This window comes from Mustela erminea, chromosome 19 (genome assembly GCF_009829155.1).
Source record: "Mustela erminea isolate mMusErm1 chromosome 19, mMusErm1.Pri, whole genome shotgun sequence".
NCBI classification, from domain to species: Eukaryota; Metazoa; Chordata; class Mammalia; order Carnivora; family Mustelidae; genus Mustela; species Mustela erminea.
Genome location: NC_045632.1, coordinates 13,659,258 through 13,684,361, shown reverse-complemented (window position 1 = coordinate 13,684,361; position 25,104 = coordinate 13,659,258). Strand labels below are relative to the sequence as shown.

General features: G+C 51.5%; 1 protein-coding gene and 1 long non-coding RNA gene across 2 annotated transcripts; both read right to left on the bottom strand.

Moving 5' to 3' along the window:
• Positions 1-690: 690 nt before the first annotated feature.
• On the bottom strand, positions 691-6,176 carry ZSCAN22 (zinc finger and SCAN domain containing 22). Its single transcript, XM_032324842.1, is given in 3 exon segments — positions 691-1,889; positions 4,827-4,919; positions 4,922-6,176. Coding segments are annotated over 3 exon segments (1,473 nt in total). The 5' UTR covers positions 5,226-6,176; the 3' UTR covers positions 691-813.
• A 7,631-nt stretch (positions 6,177-13,807) lies between these two features.
• On the bottom strand, positions 13,808-24,303 carry LOC116579443. Its single transcript, XR_004281258.1, has 3 exons — positions 24,293-24,303; positions 14,869-14,873; positions 13,808-13,876 (listed from the first exon to the last, which is right to left on the bottom strand). It is a non-coding gene; the product is annotated as an uncharacterized LOC116579443 (long non-coding RNA).
• Between the last annotated feature and the right edge of the window lie 801 nt (positions 24,304-25,104).

The following is a 25,104-nucleotide window of genomic DNA, read 5'->3' as shown; positions in this document are numbered from 1 at the left end:
AGGAGAAGGCCTCACAGAAAAGGCAGCCCCACAGGTTGGCCTTGGAGTTAGACATGAACAGGTGAAGCAAAAGAGTAGGTGTGAAGGCACAGAGGTGAGCACAGGCTGGCATCCCTCCTGGGCTAAGCGGGAGAGGAAAAGCTAAGAGGGAAGTTCAGCTTACCAGGTAAGTTAAGAAGTAAGAAAAGGTTAAGAGCAGCTACATTGGAACATGAAGCTGGAGCCTTTCTGCCCAGAGCATCTTGGGACCACTGAGTCCCGAAAGAAACTTTACTCCAGTTGTCACGGCTCTGAAGACCAATCCAGGTCCTCAGCTCAGCTGTCCTTTCTCTGAGATGGGCCTGAGTGGGGGATGGAGAGAGGCAGGATCCTTCTGGAAGATTCTCCTGCTGGCCTGAATAGCTCTGTGTTCATCAGGTGCCTCCATCTGGGTCTCCAAACCCAGAGTTGTTCCCAGACAGCCCCAGAGTCTGCCCTGAAGCACCTTATCATTTTAGGGTACTATCAATCACCCACCCTGTTCTCTGTTCCTTTGGAACTTAGGGTTTATTTTATTTTATTTTTTAAAAAGATTTTATTTATTTGACAGAGATCACAAGTAGGCAGAGAGGCAGGCAGAGAGAGAGAGAGGAGGAAGCAGGCTCCCCACGGAGCAGAGAGCCCGATGTGGGGCTCGATCCCAGGACCCTGGGATCATGACCTGAGCTGAAGGCAGAGGCTTTAACCCACTGAGCCACCCAGGCACCCCAGGGTTTCTTTTAGATGTTGATCCTCCGAGAGGAAGTTGTTCTGTGTCCCAAGGGCTTTCTTAGGTTACTGCAGGATTGTAATGTGGATTCTCAGGTGAACCAGGAGGGCTGAGCTGCGGCTAAAGGCCTTCCCACAGTCACTGCACTTGTACGGCTTCTCTCCCGTGTGGATCCTCTGGTGCCCAATGAGGGAGGAGCTCTGTGCAAAGGCCTTAGGACAAAACTTACACTGATATGGCTTCTCTCCGGAGTGGATTCTCAGGTGGCGGATCAGAGCTGAGCAGTCACTAAAGGCTCTCCCACAAGCGTCACACTTGTAGGGCTTCTCCCCAGTGTGGATGCGCTGGTGCTGAGTCAGATGGGTGCTCTGGCTGAAGGCCTTCCCACACTCATCACACTCATAGGGCCTCTCCCCTGTGTGCACCCGCTGGTGCTGAGTGAGATGGCTACTGCGGCTGAAGGTTTTGCCACATTCCCCACACTTGTAGGGTTTTTCTCCAGTGTGGATCCTCTGGTGCCGAATTAGCTGGGTGACCCCGCTGAAGGCCTTCCCACACTCTTTACACTCATGGGGCTTTGCCCCGGTGTGGATGACTTGATGCCGGGCCAAGTGAGCGCTCCGGCTAAAAGCTTTCCCACAGTCACTACAGGTGTAGGGTTTCTTCTGAGAATGGCTCTTCTGATGTGTCTCGAGGGCTGAGGGGCTCTGGAATGTTTTTCCACATTCACCACACTTGGAAGACCGCCTCCCTGAATATATGCATGGAGGCTCTGTCCTATCACCATCTACTGGATCAAATTTCTCTTCCGGTATCTTCTCTTTTGAGGTGAAATTTGGCCACACATTGGGACTATTCCCCAAGGCACCAGATTCACAGCTGGGCTGGTCAATGGGAACATCCTTGTGAGGCTCTGAAGTTTCCCTCAAATACATCTTGTGGGAGACAGACTTCATCCAGGTTTCCCCCGAGAGTCCTGCCTGCCTCTCTGAGCTGCCCTCAGGTTCACAAGCATCACCAAAGGTGGGTCCCAGAGAAATACCTCCCATAAGGGTTTCAGTGGCCCTGTCTAATGGCTCTGACTCTTCCAAATCACTCTGCTTGAAGTTTGCCTCTGAGAGCTTGGCTTTTGGGTCCCATCCTGAAACAATCCAAACCACAGTGTCACCACTCTTTCCATACAGGGCTCCCCAACTCGGCCTGGTCTGACTCTGTAAAGGGAGACACAGCCACTCCTGACATTTGGCCCCATTTCCAAAGGAAAGTTTCTCATTTGGTGTCCTGGATGACAAAAGGGCATAGGGCTGTCCTCCCACACCATCAAAAACTGAATCACAGGTTTCAATTCCCCCTCCCCACAAGTCTCATTCTTCAAGGCTGCTGATTTTTGCTCAAGTGTCAGAAGGAAGACTCTGATGTTGAACTGAACTGAAAGAGTGAGAGCGAGAGCAAGTAAGCACACACAAGGGTTCTTTTTCGCCAAGTGCCTGCATACTTGCTCCCCCTGGGCAGGCCCCAGCTCTTGGTGCCTTCCCCGTGGACCTAGACACCTACTGAGCATTTTCTGCAGGTGCTCAGTAAATACTGGCTGAATGTGGGAATTAATTCCAGATGCTCACAACTGTGCAGTTTCCTATAGCAGACTCTACCTCGAGCCCTAAGTAGACAAGTGCTGCTGAGGGTGAGTGGTGACACACCCGCCTGGCTTCCCTAAGACCCCAGGAGGACTGAGGCCCACTCTTTCTAAATGGCTGTGGAGGCAGAGTATGGTTAAAAGGAAGCTGGAGACTGCGTTGTGTATGAGTCAGTGGCATGTCTGAACTGACCTTTGAGCTGAACTGATCCTTGAGGGGTGCACAGGGCACCTGGGGACAGTGAATAGCATCGTGCACTGGACAGACCCCAGGAAGAGATGGAAGAAGGCATATAGCTGCTGCTTGAGTCCACAGTGGGGCCCCAGCTCTGCCGCTGGCCAGCTCCAGGGCCTTGCGCAGTCTTGCTTTTGTCTGGCCCTGCTTCCCCACCTGTGTCAGAGGGACCCACCGCCGCCGCTCGCCTCCTAGGGGTGCTGGTCATTCTTGGACTCTTGTTATGTGCTAGTCTCCAAGTGGGTCATTTCCATTGCCTTGTTTCAGCTTCAGTCTGCTCTCACAAGGACATACTGCAACGACAGCACTTCAACAAGGAAACAGGCCCAGATGAAGGAAGTCCTTGAGTAACTAACTGGTACAAGATGACACAGTTAGCTAGCAGCCAAGTTGAGATTTCAACTGTAGATCTCAGCTTTCTTCCTCTAAGCCTACAGATGTCCTCCTAACTCCCCAGCCTCTCCAGCCACATGCTTGGTCCCACATCTCCCTTTCTTCCTCTATTCTAGAAATATCACACAACCTCCCTTTCCAGAATTCACTGGTCCTTATTTTACCACTGGCCCTTCACCTCCCACCATTCCCTCTGCCTGGACTGCCAGGTCCTTCTTGTCTCAGTGCCATATTGCCTTTTCTCTGAAAACCTCAACCCTGCAGGAAGATGGGGTCATTACCCTTGTCCCCATGACCTCTGCCTAGGCACAGCTGATGGGGCCAAGGGAAAGCACATGACTACCCTCTCCAGAAAAGTCTGCTTCTTAAGGAGCTAAAAAATAAATCATCCTAACAGCCCCAGTTTCCATTGTGTTTAATCTGTGCCAGGCATTGACACTGAGGTAGGTACTATGACTACAATTCCCATTTTATTGACAGGGAAACAGAGGCACAAGAAAGTCACATGACCAGGAGGAAGAGGAGCAGTGGTTGGATCTACCAACCCTTGATCATACTTTTGTTCCTCCTACTCACAGCACGCCTCCTCCCAGGTCCCAGCATACACATGCTATATGCTACCATCAGGCCTGGCCACACTGGGCCAGGCCCTTCTGGGAGGAGCCTTCACTCCCTGCTCTCGATTGTCCTGCCATCCTCTTTGCATCCTACAGGCCCTCCCTGGGCTGGGCTATTGCTGTGGGTCCCCCAAAGCAACAGTGCCCACTCTAGTTAAGGGCAAGACTGACTCAGCCAGATCCTAGAGGGCCAGCAGAGGGAGGAATCAGAGAAGACACAAGGAGACACCGGGTATTTCTGTCACTCCCGCCCCCACCCTCACAGGCTTCCAGCCCCCAGCAGCCTGGTTTTCCTTGCTCATGTTAGTCCCTGGGATCTGGTCATCCAAAAAACAAGCACAAGACCCCAACCAGTTCAGCTGGCCTCAGCCCAGGAATCTTTTACTGTTCTTCCTGGGGATTTCTACACTGGTAAGACATAAGTCTGGGTTGCTGAGCCAATTTTATCTCCAATGAGGATAGAAGCTGCTTAAGAGTAAAGCTAGGGCCACCTGGGTGGCTCAGTTGATTAAGTGTCTGCCTTTGGCTTGGGTCATGATCTCCAGGCCCTAGGATTGAGCTCCCCCTGTCAGGCTACCTGCTCAGTGGTGAGTTTGCTTCTCCCTCTTCCTCTGCCTCTCCTGTGCACTCTCTCTCTCTCAAAAAAAAAAAAAAAAAAAAAGGAAAAGGAAAAGAAAAAGAGAGAGAGAAACTAATGTAAGAAAACCCAACTGAGGGCGCCTGGGTGGCTCAGTGGATTAAGCCGCTGCCTTCGGCTCAGGTCATGATCTCAGGGTCCTGGGATCGAGTCCCGCATCGGGCTCTCTGCTCAGCAGGGAGTCTGCTTCTCTCTCTCTCTACCTGCCTCTCTGACTACTTGCGATCTCTCTCTGTCAAATAAATAAATAAAATCTTAAAAAAAAAAAAAAGAAAAGAAAACCCAACTGAGAAGCAGAATGAGAAAAAGAGTCCTGATACCATCAACAGAGCTCCTGAATATAGCCACAAAGCCTCCCTACTTTGCCTGTCAGTTTGGGCTGGGATTTTGGTCATTAGCAATCAAAACAGATCTGCTTAGCACAGTGTGTGAGAGTCTGGGTGAAGTACAAAGGTGACGAGTGCATGTGTGAGTGACCCCAAGCCCAAACCCTGCACTCCCACATTCCAGTCCGGGCTCTGCCCTCAGTGTGCTGTGAACAGTTACCAGCTGCCCCCCCTCACCTCTCTTGCCGAATGCCAGAGTCAAACCTTCCACCAGCACGGCAGCCTCCTCACCACTCTTGGGGAACTGGGCACCCACCCAGGACTGCATCTTGGGGGCAGCACCCCCAGGAACTGCTCCAGCACCAGCAGCTCCAGCATCTGCTCCTTGGAGTGCGCCTCGGGCTGCAGCCACTGGTGGCACAGCTCACGCAGCCGGGCCAGGGCCTCATGTGGGTTGGATGCTTCCTCATAGCAGAAGCGCCGGAAGCGAAGACAAGCAGCCTCAGGGTGGGCGGTGTGGCCAGGGCTAGATTCCTGGATCTCAGAGAGGGTGGCCTCCTCGTCCTCCACCTTCACACGGAGGAAGCCTTCCTGTTCCCAGGGCACTGGGCTCAGAGGACTCTTGGGGATGGCCATCAAGCAGCAGCACAAAAGGGAGGCACAGGAGGGCTGGAGTGTTGGAACTGGGTCTGCAGGAATGCCAGAACTTTGTCATCGTGTGGAACTTGGGGCTCTGCTCGTACCTGTACCTGTAGAGCAGGGCAGATGCAGACTGGGGGCCTGTGAGATGTGAATCATTCTCACAGAGACACAGATGCTCAAAATAATCAGGTGCTAAGCACCGTTCTAAATGTTTGTATACAATAACTCATTTAAAACTCACAACAAAGTCAGGAGGTGGGAACTTCCTTTCCATTGTATCGATATGAAAACAGATAGAAAGGAGAAGAGTTGCCCAAAGAGTCCCAGATACTGAAGGGATGGGGAGTTGCTGAGCTGTAAACCAAGGCAGCCTAAGCCCACAGCTGGTCTGCTTACAGTGCTCTTCCTACACAGAACCAGATCTCCCTCCCCTCACACATACTCCCCAGGTAGCTACACATAGTCATTCACTCACTTTATTTGCTAATTGTTTTGTAGCTTCTGAGATGGATACTTATATAATTGACGTTCAGCCTTTCTTCCTTTCCTCTTTTCTAATACATTTACTTAAGGTTATAAATTTCCTTCTAAACAAAGCTTTAACTGCACACCCATAAGTTCGATGTTGCATTTTCGTTATCATTTAATGAGTTCAGAATATTTTCTCATTTTCGTTGTAGTTTCTTCCTGACCCAGGGGTTATTTAGAAATCCACTCTTTCATTTCCAAACTATTGGGGTTTTCTAGTTATCTTCTTATTGCTGATTACCAGATTAAGACTGTTGTGCTCAGAAAATGTGCTTTAGTTATTTTTAATCCTTTGAAATTTGCTAAGACTTGGTTTGTAACCCAATGTATAGTTAACTTTGGTCAGTGTTCTGCACAAACTTAAAAAATAATGCAAAAAATTAAAAACAGAACTACCCATACAATCCAGCAATTCTGTTTCTGGGCATTTATCTGAAGAAAATGAAAACACTAACTTGAAAAGATATATTCACCCCTATATTCATTGCAGCTTTATTTATAATAGCCAAGATATGGAAGCAACCTAAATGTCCAACAACAGATGAATAGTTAAAGAAGATGTGGCATATATATATCATATATATCAATATACATATGATATGATACCTATACATGATACATATGATATACATGATACATATGATACACATACGATGCCATACATATACGTAACATATGTAGATAGATAGATATAGATATATATATCAGCCATAAAGAAGAATAAAATCTTGCCGTTTATGACAACATGGATGGACCCTGAGGTATTATGGTAAGTGAAATAAATCAGAGAAAGACAGATACCATTTGATTTCACTTACATGTGGAATCTAAAAAACAAACAAGTGGACATACAAAAGAAAACTAGATTCAGGGACGCCTGGGTGGCTCATTTGGTTGAGTGGCGGCCTTCGGCTCAGGTCATGATCCCAGGGTCCTGGGATCAAGTCCTGCATCGGTCTCCTTGCTCAGCAGGGAGCCTGCTTCTCTCTCTGCCTCTGCCTGCTTGTGTGCTCGCTCTCTCTCTCTGACAAATAAATAAAATCTTAAAAACAACAACAACAACAACAACAACAACAACAACAACAACTAGATTCATAGATACAGAGAACAGACTGAGGGCTGCCAGAGGAGAAGGGGGTTTGGGACTGGGTGAAAGGGATCAAGAGATACAAACTTGCACTTATAAAATAAATAGGTTATGGGGATGTAATGTATAACACACAGAATATAGATCATGATACTGTATTAACTTTGTATGGTAAGAAATGGTAACTAGACTTATTGTAGAGCATTTTACACTGTGTATGAATTCTGAATCACGGTTGAACATCTGAAACCAATAAAATGTTGTACATTAACTATACTTCAATTGAAAAAATGCAAAGCCTTCCCAGATAAGTGAAGGAAGATAAACAAATGATGACAGATAAACAACTTCATCAACATTAAAAACTTTCATGATTTGAAGGACACCAACAAGAAAGCAAAAAGGCAACCCATAAAATGGCAGGAAACATTTACAAAATATATCTGATAAGGAACCTGTATCTAAACAATTCCATAATAAAAAGACAAATAATCCAGTTAAAGAACAGGCAAAGGTTTTGACTAGACATTTCTTCAAAGAAGATATACAAATGACTAAGAGGCAACATGAAAAGATCCTCAACCACAGAAATCCAAATCAAACGCCCAATGAGATACCACTTTACACCTGCTAAGATGGCTAAAATCAAAAAGAAGTAACAAGGGTGCCTGGGTGGCTCAGTTGGTTGAGCCACTGCTTTTGGCTAAGGTCATGATCCTGAAATCCTGGGATCGAGTCCCGCATCAGGCTGCCTGTTCAGCAGGGAGTCTGCTTCTCCCTCTGACCCTTCCCCTTCTCATCCTCTCTCTCTCTCATTCTCTCTCTCTCTCTCAAATAAATAAAGAAAATCTTAAAAAAAAAAAAAAAAGAGGTAACAAATGTTGGTTGGCATTTGAGCCATGGCCTTGGGCACAGGGAGAAGCAAACCTTAGTAAAGTAAGTCCCCAATCCTGAAACCTTTCTGTGGCAGCTGGCAACTTCTGGCAAAACTGTGTTCGAGCCCCTAGAAACTCATTTGGACCTCTTGTCACCTTGTCCTTGCCATCATCCCCAACCGCCATCTTTACAGCCTTCCTCCCTGTTATTCTCATGTTCTACGATCTCTCTCTGCACCTAAATTCTCCTACTCCTTCAGACCATGCTTTGCCTACCTTGTCTCCAAGAGCTGTCCAAGTGCTTGGAACAAGCTAAGTGAGTGCCCTGGGTCTCTCTTTCCTATAGCTCTGGCTGTAACCACGTTACCCCAGAAAGACCCAGCAAGCGGGAGCAACAGCACCCAGGGCACAGCCTACGTCAAGTGCATAGTAAACAGGTGCTGAGCAAATGGGGACCGGGAAAGGCTGGGCACGGTCACCCACAGACGTGGGGAGTCACTGTACAGGGGAGGGGAAGCAGCAACGGAAAGGAGGGCAGTAAGTGCACCAAGATTCCAAGCTCCCTTCTGGATACCGGGAGCTTCTATTCTGGAAAATTCCTGATGACAGTCACTGAGACACATGGACATGGACCCGACTCAGCCCATCCTCCTCCGCACTGACCACACATCAGATCGAGGTCCCCGATCCGTGAGTGTTCAGCCAACCGAAGACAGTGGTTCTTACTTGTAGCTGTCCTGACAACTGACCTACCTCAGAGGGCTGCTGTGAGGTCACCCAAGGCGCTCCATGACGAACGTGCAGCAGCGGGCCGGCACTTGGCGAACACGTGGTGGATACCCAGTTGGCTGACTCCACAGCCTCCTGCCGGGTTAAGCACACAGAAGCTGCTGGGGACACATCCACAATGTCGGGTGGGTGGCCACCGTCCAACAGCTGCAGCTGCGGACGTGGCGAAGCACAGACTTGGTAAACTCTGCGAAGTACCCCTGGTCCAGCGGGCCCCAAAACGTCTTAGCCACACGGTCGCACGCACACAGCCTACCTCAGGCGCGGCGTCAGCCACACCCCCGAATCCACGCCGGCACTCCTGTGACATCTCTGTGTCACTCCTGTTGGGCTGGCATTTGGTGCCGAAACCTGGGAAGGAGATTGAGCCCCCACCTCAGTGGGGAGGCTCTCTCCTTTCCCTAGCCAGACTGGACCTCCCTTTCCGAACGCCACTTCCAAAGCCATGGTGAGTTTCCCCCGATTCCATGCCTCCTTCCGGAAAGCCTTGTCCTACTCACGGCCCCCTCAGGGCAGATCCCGCCGGTCACCAGGTGACTTCTGTGACTCCCAGAGGCCAGGAGACGTCCTAACCTCTACGGCAGTTGACACAGTTTTTCCGCAACCCAGTGGTGGACGAGGGGACGCCTTCCTCCAGCCCTTGGGTGCCCTGCAACGAATCGTGGGGACCTCCCAATCCAAATTCGGCCCTAAAACATCCTGGGGGTGTTTTAGGCCTGTTGGCCAATCTTAAAACCCTGGAACTGGACCAGGACCTGTGAAAACGGCGTTACTGTACTGTCGCTTGGCCACAATACCAATTAGACAGTCAGTCCCGGTGGCCTCCGGAAGGCACATTTGACTATCCGATTCTCATGGACCTAGGCAATTTCTGCAGACACCAAAGCAGATGGGCCAAGGTCCCTTATGTCCAGGCTTTCTGGACTCTGTGCTCTCGCCCCTCCCTCTGCTCTCACTGCTCCACCTCACAGGTCCTCTTGGCCCGCTCCCCCCCCCTGCCACCCACTCCTCCCAAAGACTGGGACCTCTCCTCCCTGTCTCCCTTCTCTGAACCCCCGGAGAGCTTCACCCACCCACCGACAAGAGGGCCCCTGGCTCCTCCTCCTCCTCCTTACCGAGATCCCTTACCCCAAGGTCCCTTAAGTTCAGGATTTCTTTTTCTTTCTTTCTTTTTTTTTTTTAAAGATTTTATTTACTTATTTGACAGACAGAGATCACAAGTAGGCAGAGAGGCAGGCAGAAAGGGGGAAACAGGCTCCACGCTGAGCAGGGAGTCCGATGTGGGGCTCGATCCCAGGATCCTGAGACCATGACCCGAGCCGAAGGCAGAGGCTCAACCCACTGAGCCACCCAGGTGCCCCAAGTTCAGGGTTTCTAAATCCTCGCCCTCGTCTACCCTTCCCTCTCTCCCTCCCCACTCCTATCCAAACTCCTGACAAATTTATCCGCAGTAAACGGGAAACTCCAATCAAAGTTTACTGAAGGTCAAATAAGCTCTTGTTATTTGTTAAAATCTGCTAGCAAAGAGATGACTAGAACTGATGGTTACTTGTGTCTCTCAGAGTTTTAATGGGTAATTCTTAAGGTAGCTTTCAAAGTCTTTAACCAAATGGGATAAAATACTAGAGCGCTGGTCACTGGAACTAGGTTTATGCTTTTGAAATCTGTTGGTAAACATCTTTTGTGCTTAATTGAATTCTGTTTTAACAGCCCCGGGGCTACTGCTTGAGCTAGATCCTTTCATAAAGAATGGAAGGGGAGACTGATCACCTCCCATTAGCCAGGGATACCCAAAGGGGAGGGTGTCCAATCTGTTTGAATCTGAAGAGTGCCTGACTGTGTGAATGTGTCTGCATGGCTCCACCCGCACTAGGGCTCGAAAACCCTCCCCTGATTTAGTCTGCCCCCTAAGGGAGGTTGCTGGAGTTGAGGGAGTTGTTCGAGTTCATGAGCCCTTCTCTCTACAAGACCTTTCCAAAATTGAGAAATGTTTGGGCTCCTTTTCCGCCAATCCTGATAACTATATCAAAGAATTCCAATATCTGACCCAAGCCTATGACCTCACCTGGCATGATTTACATGTGGTCCAGACCACCACCCTCACCACAGAGGAGAGCGAACGCATCCAGGCTGCTTCCCCGGGAGCACCTGATCAGGTCCATCTCACTAATGCTGCCATGCCAATTGGAGCCCAGGTGGTCCCAGCTGTAGAACCAGGTTGGGATTATCAGGATGGCCAAGATGGCCACTGGTGCCGCGACCACATGGTCCAATGTCTCATAGCCGGCATGCGGGCAGCCTCTAATGAGGCCGTTAATTATGACAAGATTAGGGAGATTGTCCAGGCCCCTGAAAAAAACCCCACCTCGTCTAGTACACTCGCTTGGACCCCGCCTCTCCTGCAGGGGCCACAGTACTGGCTACTCATTTTATCTCAATCAGCACCGGATATACCGAGAAAGTTAAAGAAGGCTGAGGAGGGCTCTCAGACCCCCATTTCTGACTTGGTGAAAATGGCATTTAAGGTCCTTAATTCCCGTGAGGAGGCGGCTGAGCTTAAATGACAAGCCAGACTCCAGCAAAAGGTTCAGTTGCAGACCCAAGCCTTGGTAGCAGCCCTGCAGCCGGCCGGCTCTGGGAGCCAACAGAGAGGGGCAACCAATCGCACCCCTCTGGGGGCCTGTTTCAAAGGAGGGGCTGAGCGACATTGGGCTCACCAGTGCCCCAATCCAAAGCTGCCAACTCAGCCTTGCCCTCAATGCCATTTGATGGACCACTGGAAATCCGACTGCCCTAACCTCGGGGTATCTTCGGCACCTCAATGTGGGGGACGCCCCTCCCCGCCGAGACAGTAAGTCGGGCCTTTCAACTGCTTGGATTGGAGGACAACTGACAAAGCCCAGACTCGGCTGCCCCTCTCACCCAGGCCGAGCCCAGGGTTACGCTCCAGGTAGTGGGTAAGTCCATCTCTTTTTTGCTGGACACGGAGGCTACCTACTCTGTTCTGCCTTCCTACTCGGGACTTACTCAAACCTCACCAATTACTGTTATGGGGATCGATGGGACCTCCTCCAATCCTAGGGTGACCCTTCCCCTCACCTGTAGTCTGGATGGGTTCCCCTTTTCCCACTCGTTCCTAGTGATTCCTTCCTGCTCAGTCCCTCTACTGAGGAGGGACATTCTCCAGAAAATTGAGGGCAACTATCTGCCTCTCCCCTTCCTCCCCTTCTTCCACCTGTCTTGTGTTCCCCCAAACACCTCTCACTTTACAGTACTGGACCTAAAGGACGCCTTTTTCACCGTCCCCTTGCACCGATTCCTATTTTCTTTTTGCCTTCACCTGGGAGGATCCCGACATGCACGCTTCTGGACAACTAACTTGGACTGTCCTACCCCAGGGGTTCAGGGATAGCCCTCACATTTTCAGCCAGGCCTTGACTACAGACTTACAGCAGTGCGTCCTTAAGGCCAGTCCTCTACTACAATATGTGGATGACCTCCTCCTCTGTAGCCCCTCCCTCTCGGTCTCCCAGGATGACACCTCCGCCCTACTTAACTTCCTGGGGGCCAAGGGATATCGAGTCACTCCAAGGCCCAATTGTGTGCCCCTTCAGTTACCTATCTGGGCATACTTCTGACTCCCACTTCTAAGTCCCTTACTGGGGACTGCTTACGACTCCTCCAAGAACTCCAACCTCCCAAAACGGTGGATGAAATACTATCTTTTCTTGGGTTTGAAAGACCCTCGATCCGCACCCAAAAAGCAGACACCAAGCCTCCACTGGATGCAAGTTGCAAGAGGTTTATTGGTTACACAGGCGCCTGCGGACGCATCAGCCTTTCCGAGACTGAGCGCCCCGGGCTAGGTTGGGGAGCAGATTATATAGGGCGGGGTTGGGGTGGCGGGAAGCAAGCTTACAGAAGCGGATGCATGGTTACAGGGGTCTGATTGGTAAATTTGAAATCATGCATTGTTGGGTTCAAGGCACGGACACAGCTGGTTGCTCTGGCAGCTCTCTCAGCATAGCCTTGACAGCCTTGACTTATTATCACTCCGGAAGGTCCCTGTTCCTCATTTGTCTTCCTTCTTGACAGACCGGGTGATCACAGGCATCCTGTTTGCACAGGATACGTGCTTGCCGTTATCTAGTTATGGAGGGCATCCTGTTTGCACAGGATGCGTGCTTGCCGTTATCTAGTTATGGAGGTAACAAGTTACTTAATTTCGCCTTCTGTAAGGAGAAAGAGAAAGGGGGTCTTTCAGGTTCTTCAGACACTGGATTCCAAATTTCTCTATCCTGGCCCATCCTCTGTACCAGGCGGCTAAAGAGACCCCCCAGGGTCCCCTAACTGATCCCACTTCGAGATTCTCTAAACTAGGGGACCGCCTTACCACCGGGCCAGTTTTAGCCCTACCCGATCTCTCTAAACCAATCCATCTCTACACTGATGAGCGCTCCGGCTCGGCCACCGGCCTCCTAACACAACTGGTGGGGCCTAAGCATAGGGCTATAGCCTACCTGCCCAAGCAACTGGATGTCACTGCTTCAGGGCCCTAGCGGCAGCCGCTTCTCTTATGAAGGAGGCCCTCAAACTTACCTTAGGGCAGCCCATCACGGTCTACTCTCCCCACCGACTCACAGACCTCCTTAGCCCCTGATCCCTGGCCCATCTGACTTCTCGTCTCCAGCTATTCCATCAGCTATTCCTAGAAAACCCGCATATCTCTCTCTCTACCTCCCCTTTCAACCCCCCCCCCCCCACCCTTATTCCTGCCTACTCTACAAAGGAAACACAAGCCCTCCAGGCATGGGGAGGAAAGATTGGAGATAAGGGATGGAACTACATTTAGGACAGGATTGCCCTGCCAGGCAATCTGGCGCACACCTTAATTACTGACAACCACCGATCACTCCATATTGGCCCAAAGGCTCTCCACCAATTTCTTCAGCCATTGTTCTATCATCCTTCCTTATCTAAGGTAATTGAAGTTGTCCACAAGGCTTGCAAAAACTGTTCCTCTGTGAATTCACAAGGAGGAATCCGCAGACCAGGGCCTAACCATCAGCTCTGAGGTCATCAGTCGAGGGAAGACTGGCAACTGGACTTCACTCACATGCCTCGCCATAAAACCTTTCGCTACCTATTAACCTTGGTTGATACATTCACAGGCTGGATCGAGGCTTACCCCACGGCTCGGGAAACAGTGGACGTGGTGGCTACACTACTCATTGAGCACATCATCCTGAGGTTCGGATTGCCCTGGACCCTCCAGTCAGACAACGGACACGCCTTCATCTCCAGTGTAACCCAACAGGTAGCTGAGAGCCTCAACATAACCTGGAAACTTCACATCCCATACCACCCTCAGTCATCAGGTAAGGTAGAAAAGGCCAATGGGCTGCTCAAAGCCCAACTCACCAAACTTGCCCTAGAGACCCGTCTTTCCTGGCCCACACCAGACTCTGGGCTATGCCCCGTGGGCCTTTGGGCTTAAGCCTGAAAGATCCCCCCCCGGGGCTCCAAGCACCCCGGAATGGACCCCTTCTCAGGAGGAGACCCCCGGACCCAAAAACCGAGCCGAGTCCACTGATCAGATGCAAACAGCACGAGGTTTATTGAGTTGACACAGGTACCTGCGGGCGATCAAGTCTTAGGAAGACTCGCGCGCCAGCCCTTTGTTCAGGGCCTTTTTATGGGGTCTCGGGAAGCGGAAGCGTTTGTACAGAAGCAGAAGCATAGTTACAGGGTTTTTATTGGCTGGTTTGAATGTAAGGCATACTTGGCGCGCGCGGGAAGGGGGATACGAGGTTCTTATTACTCAACAGAGGAGCATCCTGCCTACGTGACTAGGAGCAGAGATGCCTCCTGCCTACGTGACAAGGAGCAGAGATGCATCCTGCCTACGTGACAAGGAGCAGAGATGCATCCTGCCTACGTGACTAGGCGAACGCGGCTAGGAGGCTTAAGAAGTTTACTTATCACTTTTGCAACATGCTGTTGCCTTTTTTTAGCTGTAGGGCCGTTATAACAAAAGAGGGTTGTTTAAGCAAGGGGAGGGGGCCGAGAAGGGGGAAGAGGTCCTTTCATTCCCCCATTTTCTTTTTGGCCTGAGTAAAATCTTTTACTTTACAGGGTAAATTCTTACGGGGGACTAGTATTTTGCTGTCCTATAGCATGGTATTGTTGGGTTAATACCACGGCTTGGACAAGTGACAGTCTATCTTTTACGAATTGGATTAATCTGTTAATGATGCATGGCCCGAAGGTTAGAATTAACATTAAGAGTATTAGGGGCCCTATTAGGGAGGTTATTAGGGAAGTAAACCAGGGTGAACGATTCCAAGTTCCTTCATACCAAGACTGTTGGGATTCAAAGTCTTTTTTACGCTTATCTAGCCTTTCCTTTAATTTGTCTAACGTTTCAGTTACTACTCCAGTCTGGTCGGCAAAAAAACAGCATTCTTCTCTGAGAGCAGCACAAAGGCCACCCTCTTTTAGGAACAGTAGGTCTAGGCCTCTTCTGTTTTGTAGCACCACTTCTGACAGGGAGGTTAGAGATTCCTTGAGGGCCCGTACTGACTGTTCTAAGGCCCTAAGGTCTTCATTCATAGCATGATGTAGAAGTAGGTATTGGTCTGTTCGGACCAGGGCGGTTGCCCCGGTACCGATTCCGGCGGCAATGCCTCCTACCCCCAGTAACATAGCTAGGGTGACTAGGGTGGCAGGTTCACGCCTTACTCGGCTGAGATCACTCCATTCATGGTAGCTAAGAACTAAATCATCTGAGTGGTAGGTTATTCGAGGCCATAGTTGAACTAACACACAATAATCAGTAGTCTGGTTTAAGACAGCAGCAGATACACAAGGGGTTAAGCCTGTGTTACATGCCCAATAGGTTCCATTGGGTGGGATCAAATAATAGGAGCTAGCCCATATTTTATGGGTCGAATTACAGAGTGTTTTTTTAATATGAAGAGGCGGGGTGCCTATACATAGCCCTGCTCCTGAAACTTGTGAGAGGGTTAAGCTATGGTCTTGGGCAAGACACATAGGGCTGGGTGTGGTAGAGTTAGCGTAATTAGCAGAGAGGGCTATGCCCTCATAGTATGGAGGGCTTGGATTAAGACATAGCCAGCAATTGCTTGCCCTCTCAGGGCTAGAGAGATTGAGAGCCTGATAGGCTCCTTTCACTAGGTTAATGAGCTTATCTCCTGTCCCGGGTATTTCTGGGGTCTCTCTGGTTTGCACAGCTGTGGGGGTTGTAGGGACTAGTGTGCCGCTGACCGTTGACCCGGGAGCTCTTGTACTACTAACTGCTGGTCTGAGGACTTTTGGCTGGGGAGAGCTGGTTTTTGACTGGGGAGAGCTGGGCGCCCTCTGGGCGGGGAGTACTAAGTTAGGACCCACCGGGCGGATCCGTGGGTTTTGAATTTTTAATTTAATTTTGAAGATAACTCCCCTATTTTTACCACTACTTAGATACCATCGCAGACCCCAAGTGCGACCAGAAGTCCAGTCTAAAAACCGTTTTCCCGGTTCAGTAAAGGTTATGGATAATGGTAGTGATAATCCAGCTGCCATTGGCCCTCCGGTGTCCCCGGCAGGGCAAACAGAACTAAAGGCCATATTTTTGCCCCGGCGCCATGTTTTCTCGAACCCCCGCTTAACTATTATGAGATCCCATGATGAGGAAGGGTTCCAGTAGGCATCTCCAGTGGTTTCGCAACCCCATGCAGCACAAAAATATTCCTGATACCCTCCACATTTGTAGGCCTGGGCCCGACTCCTGCCGTCCCTAGGGCAGACATAGAAATCATGGTGGGCTAATTCACAGCGAGCATTGGGACAAGCACACCCGTAGTCGCGCATTGTTGGGCAGGGTAAGTTGCTAACATTTAAGTCGCTGTGGCTTTTATCTGGGATGTCCCAGGTATCAAGTCCTGCCGCTAGCTGGCAAAAGTCAGGGGTGAGGGATGGCCACCAGGTGTAGGGGGTATGTTGTTGGGAGGTTTCCCAGACCACCTCCCCTGTTTGCGACAAGATCTGCCAAGTGAGCTGTTTTACCGAGTGAGGGGACCCTTGGGAACACGAAATACCCAGAGCAAGAATAGTCAGTGCTAGGATCGCACGAGTCTTATCTTTAGCGGATTTTGAGTGCGCTGAACTTTCCATTTTTCCTTGAGGTCGGGTTTTGCCGGGTCACTTGATTCCGGAGGAGCTGGCTTTACATGGGAGGCATGGATCCAAGCTGCGATGCCGTCGACCTTTATTTAACGCCGTCGGGGTGGTCAAGAGAACGGTGTAGGGTCCCTTCCATCGGGGCTCAAGGCTTTTGACCTGATGCCTGCGGACCCAGACAGAGTCGCCGATCTGGAATTGATGTGGCACAGTTGGATTTTCTAGCTGCTCCCGGTAAGCTGCAGCCAGTGGCCTCCAAACTTCTTTTTGAACGATCTGGAGTGCCTGGAGGTGGGCTTGTAGGGTAGCTCGATCCGCAAGAGAAGAAACATGAGGATCAATAGGATTAAAAAGGTTTACAATAGGGGGTGGGGCCCCATATAATATTTCAAAGGGAGTCAATCCTAGGGGCCCGGGGGTATTCCTGGCCCTATATGGGGCCAGGGGCAGGAGGAGGACCCAGTCCCTAGAGCCAGTTGCAAGCGTTAATTTAGTTAAAGTCTTGATTGTTCTATTCATTCTCTCTACCTGTCCTGAGCTCTGGGGTCTGTATGCACAATGCAATTTCCAATTAATCCCCAATAATTTGGCCACCTTCTGACTTACCTGGGAGACGAAGGCTGGACCATTGTCGGTGCCTAATACTTGGGGTATTCCATACCTGGGGAAGATTTCTTCAAGTAGTTTCTTGGTGACCACATTCGAGGTCTCGTGCTTGGTGGGGAAGGCTTCTACCCATCCTGAAAAAGTGTCTACAAAAACTAACAAATATCTGTAACCATAAAGTCCAGGTTTTACTTCCGTGAAGTCGATTTCCCAGTGAATACCAGGGCGATGTCCTCGAACGCGCACTCCAGGGGCAGCATAAGCCTTTCCGGTATTTACTTGTGCACAGACTAAGCAATTTTTAATTATGGATTGCAACGCCTTGTCTTGGCTTAGTAACAAATATGGTTGGTGCTCATTATTTAAGAGGGTTTTTATTTTGTTTTCGCTCAGATGGGTCAGTGAGTGCAAGGATTGGACTATGTGGCAAGAATATGAAGTGGGCATAACAATCTTTTCGTCCATGGTATATGCCCCTTTTTGTGGATCCCATGTGGCCCCCATTTTCTTTAGCAGCTCCTGATCCTCAGAACTGTACTCTATAGGTTTATCATTTTCTTGTGGGGGCCCTATGCCCAGGGTGAGAATGGGCCCAGTCTCTTTTTGTTTTCCCAGGGCAGCTTCCTTAGCAGCTTGATCTGCCAGCTGGTTTCCCCTTGCCACCGGGCTATTATTCTTTTGGTGACCCGGGCAGTGCATAATGCTCAACTTTTGGGGCAGGAACAAGGCTCTGAGCAGAGCCAGTATTTCAGGTTTATTTTTGATTTCTTTTCCCTCGGAGGTGAGGAGCCCTCTCCTCCGATAGATTTCGCCATGTATGTGGGCCGTAGCAAAGGCATAGCGGCTGTCGGTATAAACGTTCAGCTTCTTACCTTCTGCCATCTGCAGGGCCTGAGTCAGGGCGATGAGTTCCGCCCGCTGAGCTGATGTCCCAGGAGATAACTTCTTGGACCAGATTACCTCTGTTTCATTAGTCACTGCAGCTCCTGCTTTTCGCTCGCCATTGTGCAGGAAGCTGCTGCCATCGGTATACCAGGTGTAGTCCGCTCCCATGAGGGGTTGGTCCGTTAGATCCTTTCGGGTGCCATGGACTTCAGCTAGGATCTGGAGGCAATCATGTGGTTCCATAGCCTCGGGTAGGGGAAGTAGGGTGGCAGGGTTGAGCGCCACCACAGGCCCGAATTGTACGCGATCAGTGTCCAGGAGCATGGCCTGATAATGAGTCAGGCGGGCATTGGAGAGCCACCTGTCTGGGGGCTGCTTGACTAAGGCTTCAACCGCATGGGGGGCCAAGATGATAAGTGATTGGCCCAAAGTTAGCTTGCCTGCATCCTTGACTAGGATGGCAATGGCAGCCACCATTCGTAGACAGGGGGGCCAACCAGCAGCCACAGGGTCTAACTTCTTTGACAGGTAGGCCACCGGGCGTTTCCAAGGCCCTAGTCTTTGGGTTAGAACTCCCTTGGCACAGCCCTGTTTTTCATCTATGAACAGTTCGAAAGCCTTAGTCACATCTGGGAGTCCCAGGGCTGGGGATTCTAGTAAAGCCTTTTTGATGTTGAAAAAGGCCTGTTGCTGCTCCTTGCCCCAATGGAACTGGGCCCCTTGCTTAGTGAGGGGGTATAAGGGGGCTGCCATTTCTGCAAACCCAGGGATCCACAAGCGACAAAATCCAGCAGTTCCCAAAAACTCCCTTAGCTGTCGTGGGGTGGTAGGTGTGGGTATGCGGAGGATAGTCTGTTTTCGTGCCTCAGTGAGCCATCTCTGTCCTTCCCTCAGCTGGTACCCCAAGTAGGTGACTTGTTTTTGGCATATTTGGGCCTTTTTAGCTGAGGCCCGGTATCCTAATTGTCCCAGTGTCTGTAAGAGGGCTCTAGTGCCACTTAGACAGCTTTCTTGGGTGTGAGCCGCCAAAAGGAGGTCATCACATATTGAAGAAGTACCAGCGAGGGATGCTGCACTCGGAAATCAGCTAAGTCTCTGTGCAGCGCCTCATCAAACAGAGTAGGACTGTTTTTGAAACCCTGGGGAAGCCGAGTCCAAGTCAACTGTCCTGAAACCCCAAGATCTGGGTCCCTCCATTCAAAGGCGAAGAGTGGCTGGCTCACTGGATGTAGTCTTAAGCAGAAAAAGGCATCTTTCAAATCTAGCACCGTATACCATCCGTGGGAAGGGGGCAGGGTGCTCAGTAGATTATATGGATTGGGTACGGAGGGATGTATGTCCTCGACCCTTTTGTTAACTTCTCTTAGATCCTGTACTGGCCGGTAATCTCCTGTGCCGGGTTTCTTAACCGGTAACAGAGGTGTATTCCAAGGTGACCGGCAGGGAATTAAAATTCCTTGATCGAGAAGCCTCTTAATATGAGGTCTGATGCCTTGGCGTGCTCCCTGAGACATTGGGTACTGCTTTATTGACACTGGGGTGGCTGTTGCCTTGAGTTGGATTACGAGAGGGGGTTGTTGACGAGCCATACCCATGCCCCCCGTCTCCGCCCAGGCCGTAGGGAACTCTTTTAGCCAAGCGTCATTTTGGATTTCTGAGGATTGTTCAGGTTCATATAGTCTATATTCCTCTTCCAACTGGAGGGTTAGTACTTGTAAGGGTTCCCCACTGGGGCCCCTTTCGGGTTGAAGTGGATTTGGGCCTTTAATTTGGTTAGAAAGTCTCTTCCCAGTAACGGGTAGGGGCAATCTGGTACGTGTAGAAATGAATGTGTCACCTTACCGGTAGCCAGCTGGACCTTACGTTCCGTGGTCCACCGATAGCTCTTTCCTCCGGTTGCTCCTTGTACCCAAGCAGTTCGATTGCTGAGTGGTCCTAGAGTCTGGGTTAGGACTGAATGCTGGGCCCCAGTGTCTACTAGGAAGGTAACTGGCTGCCCCCCGACGTTTAAAGTTATCCTGGGCTCAGGGGGGGGCTCCTGGCCTCGACTTCCCTAGTCTTCCAACGTCAGTAGGGAAGCCAGTGGCTTGGGCATCGGAGGTTCTTTGAGACTTTTGGGGTTCTTGGGACACTCCCGTGCCCAGTGTCCTCTTTCCTTACAATAGGCACACTGGTCTTTGTCTAGTTTGGTCCCTCTTCGTTCTCGCTCTCCCAGTCTGACTCCCTCTCTGTTCTGTCCCTGAGTAACTACGGTGGCCAATACCTTAGTCAATTCCTTGCTCCGCTTCTTGTCTCTCTCGTCCTGTGCCTCTTTCATTCTTAACCACATTCTCTCCTCCTTCTCTTCTGGAGTTTCTCTCTTATTGAACACCTTTTCTGCCTCCTTTAATAAGTCAGACAATGTATATCCCTGTAGCCCTTCTAATCTCTGTAATTTGCTCCTGATGTCAGTCAGGGCTTGACTGCCAGATAAAGGACATCGATACACTAGTTGCTTGCCCTTCATCATCAGGGTCATACGGGGTGTACATTCTATAAGCCTCTTTAAGTCTTTCTAGGAAGGCAGAAGGTGTTTCTTCCTTCCCCTGTATTACTTGCTTAACCTGAGCCAAATTAGTGGGCCGTCTCGCGGCTGCTCGGAGACCCGCTATGAGCAACTGGCGATAGAGACGAAGGTGCTCCCTACCTGCAGGTGTGGCGAAATCCCAATTTGGGCGGGTTAAGGGAAAGGCTGTGTCGATCTCATTGGGCAACTGGGTTGGTCGCCCATCATCGCCTGGTACATTCTTTCGGGCTTCCAGGAGGACTCTCTGCTTTTCTTCCGAGGTCAGCAGAGTCTGCAACAGCTGTTGACAGTCATCCCAAGTGGGCTGATGGGTAACTAGAATAGATTCAATCAAGTTAGTTAGAGCGGCGGGGTCCTTAGAGAAGGGGGGGTTATGTTGCTTCCAGTTATAAAGGTCAGAAGCGGTAAAGGGCCAATACTGTGGCCGACCATTTGGACCCTCCCTCAAGGGGAAAGCCTGAGAGGCTTGGCTTGGAGGCTGCACACGTCGATCCCTAAGTCGCCCCGCAATGGGTGACGCCAGAGAACTAGGCTCCCGCTCTTCTGTTGCAGGCTCCGGGTATGGAGGAGGTTCTTCTGTTAACAGGTCGATAAGAGGGGACCCCGTGTCTGGAGGCAAAACGGGAGCGGGCTTGGGGGGTTTTGGGGACTTGTCTTGGAGCGGGGTGAGAGCAGGGTATAGAGAAGAGGAAGTAGGAGTGGGTGGAGGAGGCGGGGCAGTGGGGGTGATAGGGGAAGAGCAGGGTTTAGGAAGGGGAACAAAGGGCTGGACCCAAAGTGGGGGGTCTGAAGCTAGAGCCCTCCAGGTGACAATGTAGGGCACCTGATCGGGGTGTCCATGGGGTCCGGGGTTGAAAACTTTGGCTTCCACCTGAGAAATAATATCGAGGTTAAAGGTGCCATCGCGTGGCCATCCTACATTGAAGGTGGGCCATTCGGAGGAACAGAGGGTGACCCATTTCTTTTTCCGTATTTCCACCGACTGGTTGTTTGCCCGGTCCCTGACGTCGCTCCAGTGGCTTAGGGTCAGGCTTAAGGGGGTAGTCACTGTCTGTCCCATAATTTCAAGAACAAAAAAAGTTAGTATCACAGAGACAAAGACTAGACTCAGACACAAGACAAACAAACGCGCTGCGCGGCTTCGGCGCAAAACCGAAAGCAATAACTCAAGCGGAGATCCAGGGGATCCGGATTCCCCCTCTCCAACCAAGGCCGCGTATCCCTCCGATACCGGTCGAGCTCCAAATGCCCTGCTGCCCCAGGGCATAGATGTCCCGAAGGACCCAAATGTCCCACCTGGTGGGACTACAAAAGCCTCTGGAACGTCTTCCAGGGCTGCGAGGGAGAAGTCCGAGCCCGTCGGCTCCTTCTGGCCCCCGCCAAATACAAATGGATCCGATCGAACCCCAAACCAAACGCTTGCGCCAAATCACAAATAACAGATCCAGACACAACCTTAGACACCACGCAAGATTACAAGTAACCGGCTACAACCACAAACCACAAACACAACGAATATAGCGCTGGCCAGCTTACCTCCTGACAGTGGGTCGGTGGTCCCTGGGTGGGGGTCTCGAATCCCGGACGAGCCCCCAATGAAAGATCCCCCCCCGGGGCTCCCAAGCACCCCGGAATGGACCCCTTCTCAGGAGGAGACCCCCGGACCCAAAAACCGAGCCGAGTCCACTGATCAGATGCAAACAGCACGAGGTTTATTGAGTTGACACAGGTACCTGCGGACGATCAAGTCTTAGGAAGACTCGCGCGCCAGCCCTTTGTTCAGGGCCTTTTTATGGGGTCTCGGGAAGCGGAAGCGTTTGTACAGAAGCAGAAGCATAGTTACAGGGTTTTTATTGGCTGGTTTGAATGTAAGGCATACTTGGCGCGTGCGGGAAGGGGGATACGAGGTTCTTATTACTCAACAGAGGAGCATCCTGCCTACGTGACTAGGAGCAGAGATGCCTCCTGCCTACGTGACAAGGAGCAGAGATGCATCCTGCCTACGTGACAAGGAGCAGAGATGCATCCTGCCTACGTGACTAGGCGAACGCGGCTAGGAGGCTTAAGAAGTTTACTTATCACTTTTGCAACATGCTGTTGCCTTTTTTTAGCTGTAGGGCCGTTATAACAAAAGAGGGTTGTTTAAGCAAGGGGAGGGGGCCGAGAAGGGGGAAGAGGTCCTTTCAAGCCCATTCGAATTACTATACGGCTGGCCCTTTCTTATAAATCATAGCCTTCCAGCGATTTCCCCGCCTCTTTTATCCTATCTACCTTACCTCACTCTCCTCTGAGCTCTCTCAAGGGCCCACACCAACACTGTCCTCCCAGCTGCAATCCATCCTATTCCCCCAACACCGTGGATGAAGGGCTGCCTTCCTCCCATTCATAACAGGGGCAGGAATAGCCACAGGGGTGGCAACTGGAACAGCGGGGATAGGAACTTCCATAGACTTTTATTACAAACTCTCCCAAGCCCTGAATGATGACATGGAACGAATTGCTGACTCCCTCACAGCCCTACAGACGCAAGTCACCAGCCTGGCAGCCTTAGCTCTACAGAACCAATGGGCCTTAGACCTCCTGACCGCCGAAAAAGGGGGGATCTGCCCATACTTAAATGAAGAATGTTGTTACTTTGTTAAACTATCAGGTATAGTTACCTCCAGGACCAAAGAACTCAGGGATCGGATCCAAGCACGGAGGCCAGACACGTCTTCCTGGGGCCTGGACCCCTAACACCTGGGTAACCTGGCTGCTCCCTTTGGCAGGACCTGTATGCATAATCCTCCTTCTAGTCTCAGTTGCTCCCTGTCTTTTCCGATACTTGCAGGATCGCCTACAAGAACTTGTCCGAGTGTCCGTCACTCAACTCCTCCAGCCCTACTCTTCTTGCCTGCCCACTTCCGACTACCCCTATGACGACGTCCCCCCTTAGCAGGAAGTAGCCAGAACTGAGTCAACGCCCCTGACACCATTATATTAAGCAAAAAGTCGGAACGTTAGGCTGGCAGAAAGGGCTGCTTAAGATGGTGAAAGTTCCCGCCACAAAACCTGAACTTGGACAGGAGAACAAAGGCCCAAGCAGGAATCTGAGACCCCCGCCCCGGGCTCCAGTGGACCAATGGGACCCCCACGAGCATGCGAAATATCCAAATAAGGGAAACTTGCCAAAAGACCCCTGAGTTCCCCTCGAGACCCCTTAAAAGCCCCCTCCTCTCCGTCTTGAGCGCGACTTCCGCCACTCTGCTTTTCAGAGTCGCGGAACCTCCCTGAGGGTGCCCACCTCCTCCGGCGCAACTTTCCTGGCTCCCCTTCTCCCTGAGCCCTGAAACTTCCCCGGGGAGTGTTTTTAATAAATCTTGCCTTGCACCCACTTTGCCTGGTGTTGTGTTTATCTCGCCAGAAAAACTTTACAAATCCCAGTCAGGGCAGGAGCCGCATGTCCTCACAGCGGCGCCAACGCCCCAGCGAACCCCGTCATTATCCCGCTCCACGCCGCCAGCCCCGCAGCCACACCCCCACGCTCCCACGCCTGACGGCTCACAACACCCACGGGAACGCAAGCCCCCAGCCCCGCCTGCCACACACCACAGCTAGCGGCCCGTCAGAAACGCGCGCCCGCGGCGTGGCGCCGCTGCAGCCCACTCTCAGGCTGCATCCCCGTCCGCTGGCGCCACGCTCGGGCAGGGAGTTCTACACTCGGCTGGGGCGGCCGTCACGCGGCCCTCCAGTCGCGCCGCTTGTGGTCAGCGCTCGGGTCGGTCCCGCACGCCTCGCCCAGGCCGCCGCAGGAGCTGGCGGCTTCGGTGCCTGGAGGGTTCCTCTCCCGCCGCGACCCCAGCGGACCGCCCCAAGACTCACCTCACCCGCGCGGCGGGAGCCACTTCCGGGAGCTCACGGGGAGGCGCCCGCTGGTGGGGACCACTACTCCCAGAATGCGCCGCGCTGTCCAGCAGCGCGCCCGCCCTCCGGGACCACAATTCCCAGAATGCGCCTCGCCGTCCCGTGGGCGCGCCGGCTGGGCGGAACCACAATGCTCAGGGGTCTCGCGTTTCAAGCTCTGCAGCCCGTTAGCCGCCCTCCGGTCCTCCTGGATTACAAGCCCCAGAAAGCCCCGCGTCCCCTCCTGCGCACCCTGGGGGTACGACGGTAGTTGCAGTGCGGGCGGGTAGTGGGCAGAAGGCTGGCCCACTGTGGGATTGTGGCGGACGTGAGTGGAGAGTTGGGCCAGGGGCTGTGCGGTAGGTGGAAGCGTGCACGGTGCGTGGGGGTGAGGGGTGACGGTTTCGGCGTGAGCGGTGTCTGCGTGTGTAGCATGTGTTGCTTTTTGTGACCATATACAGGTGATCGCACGTG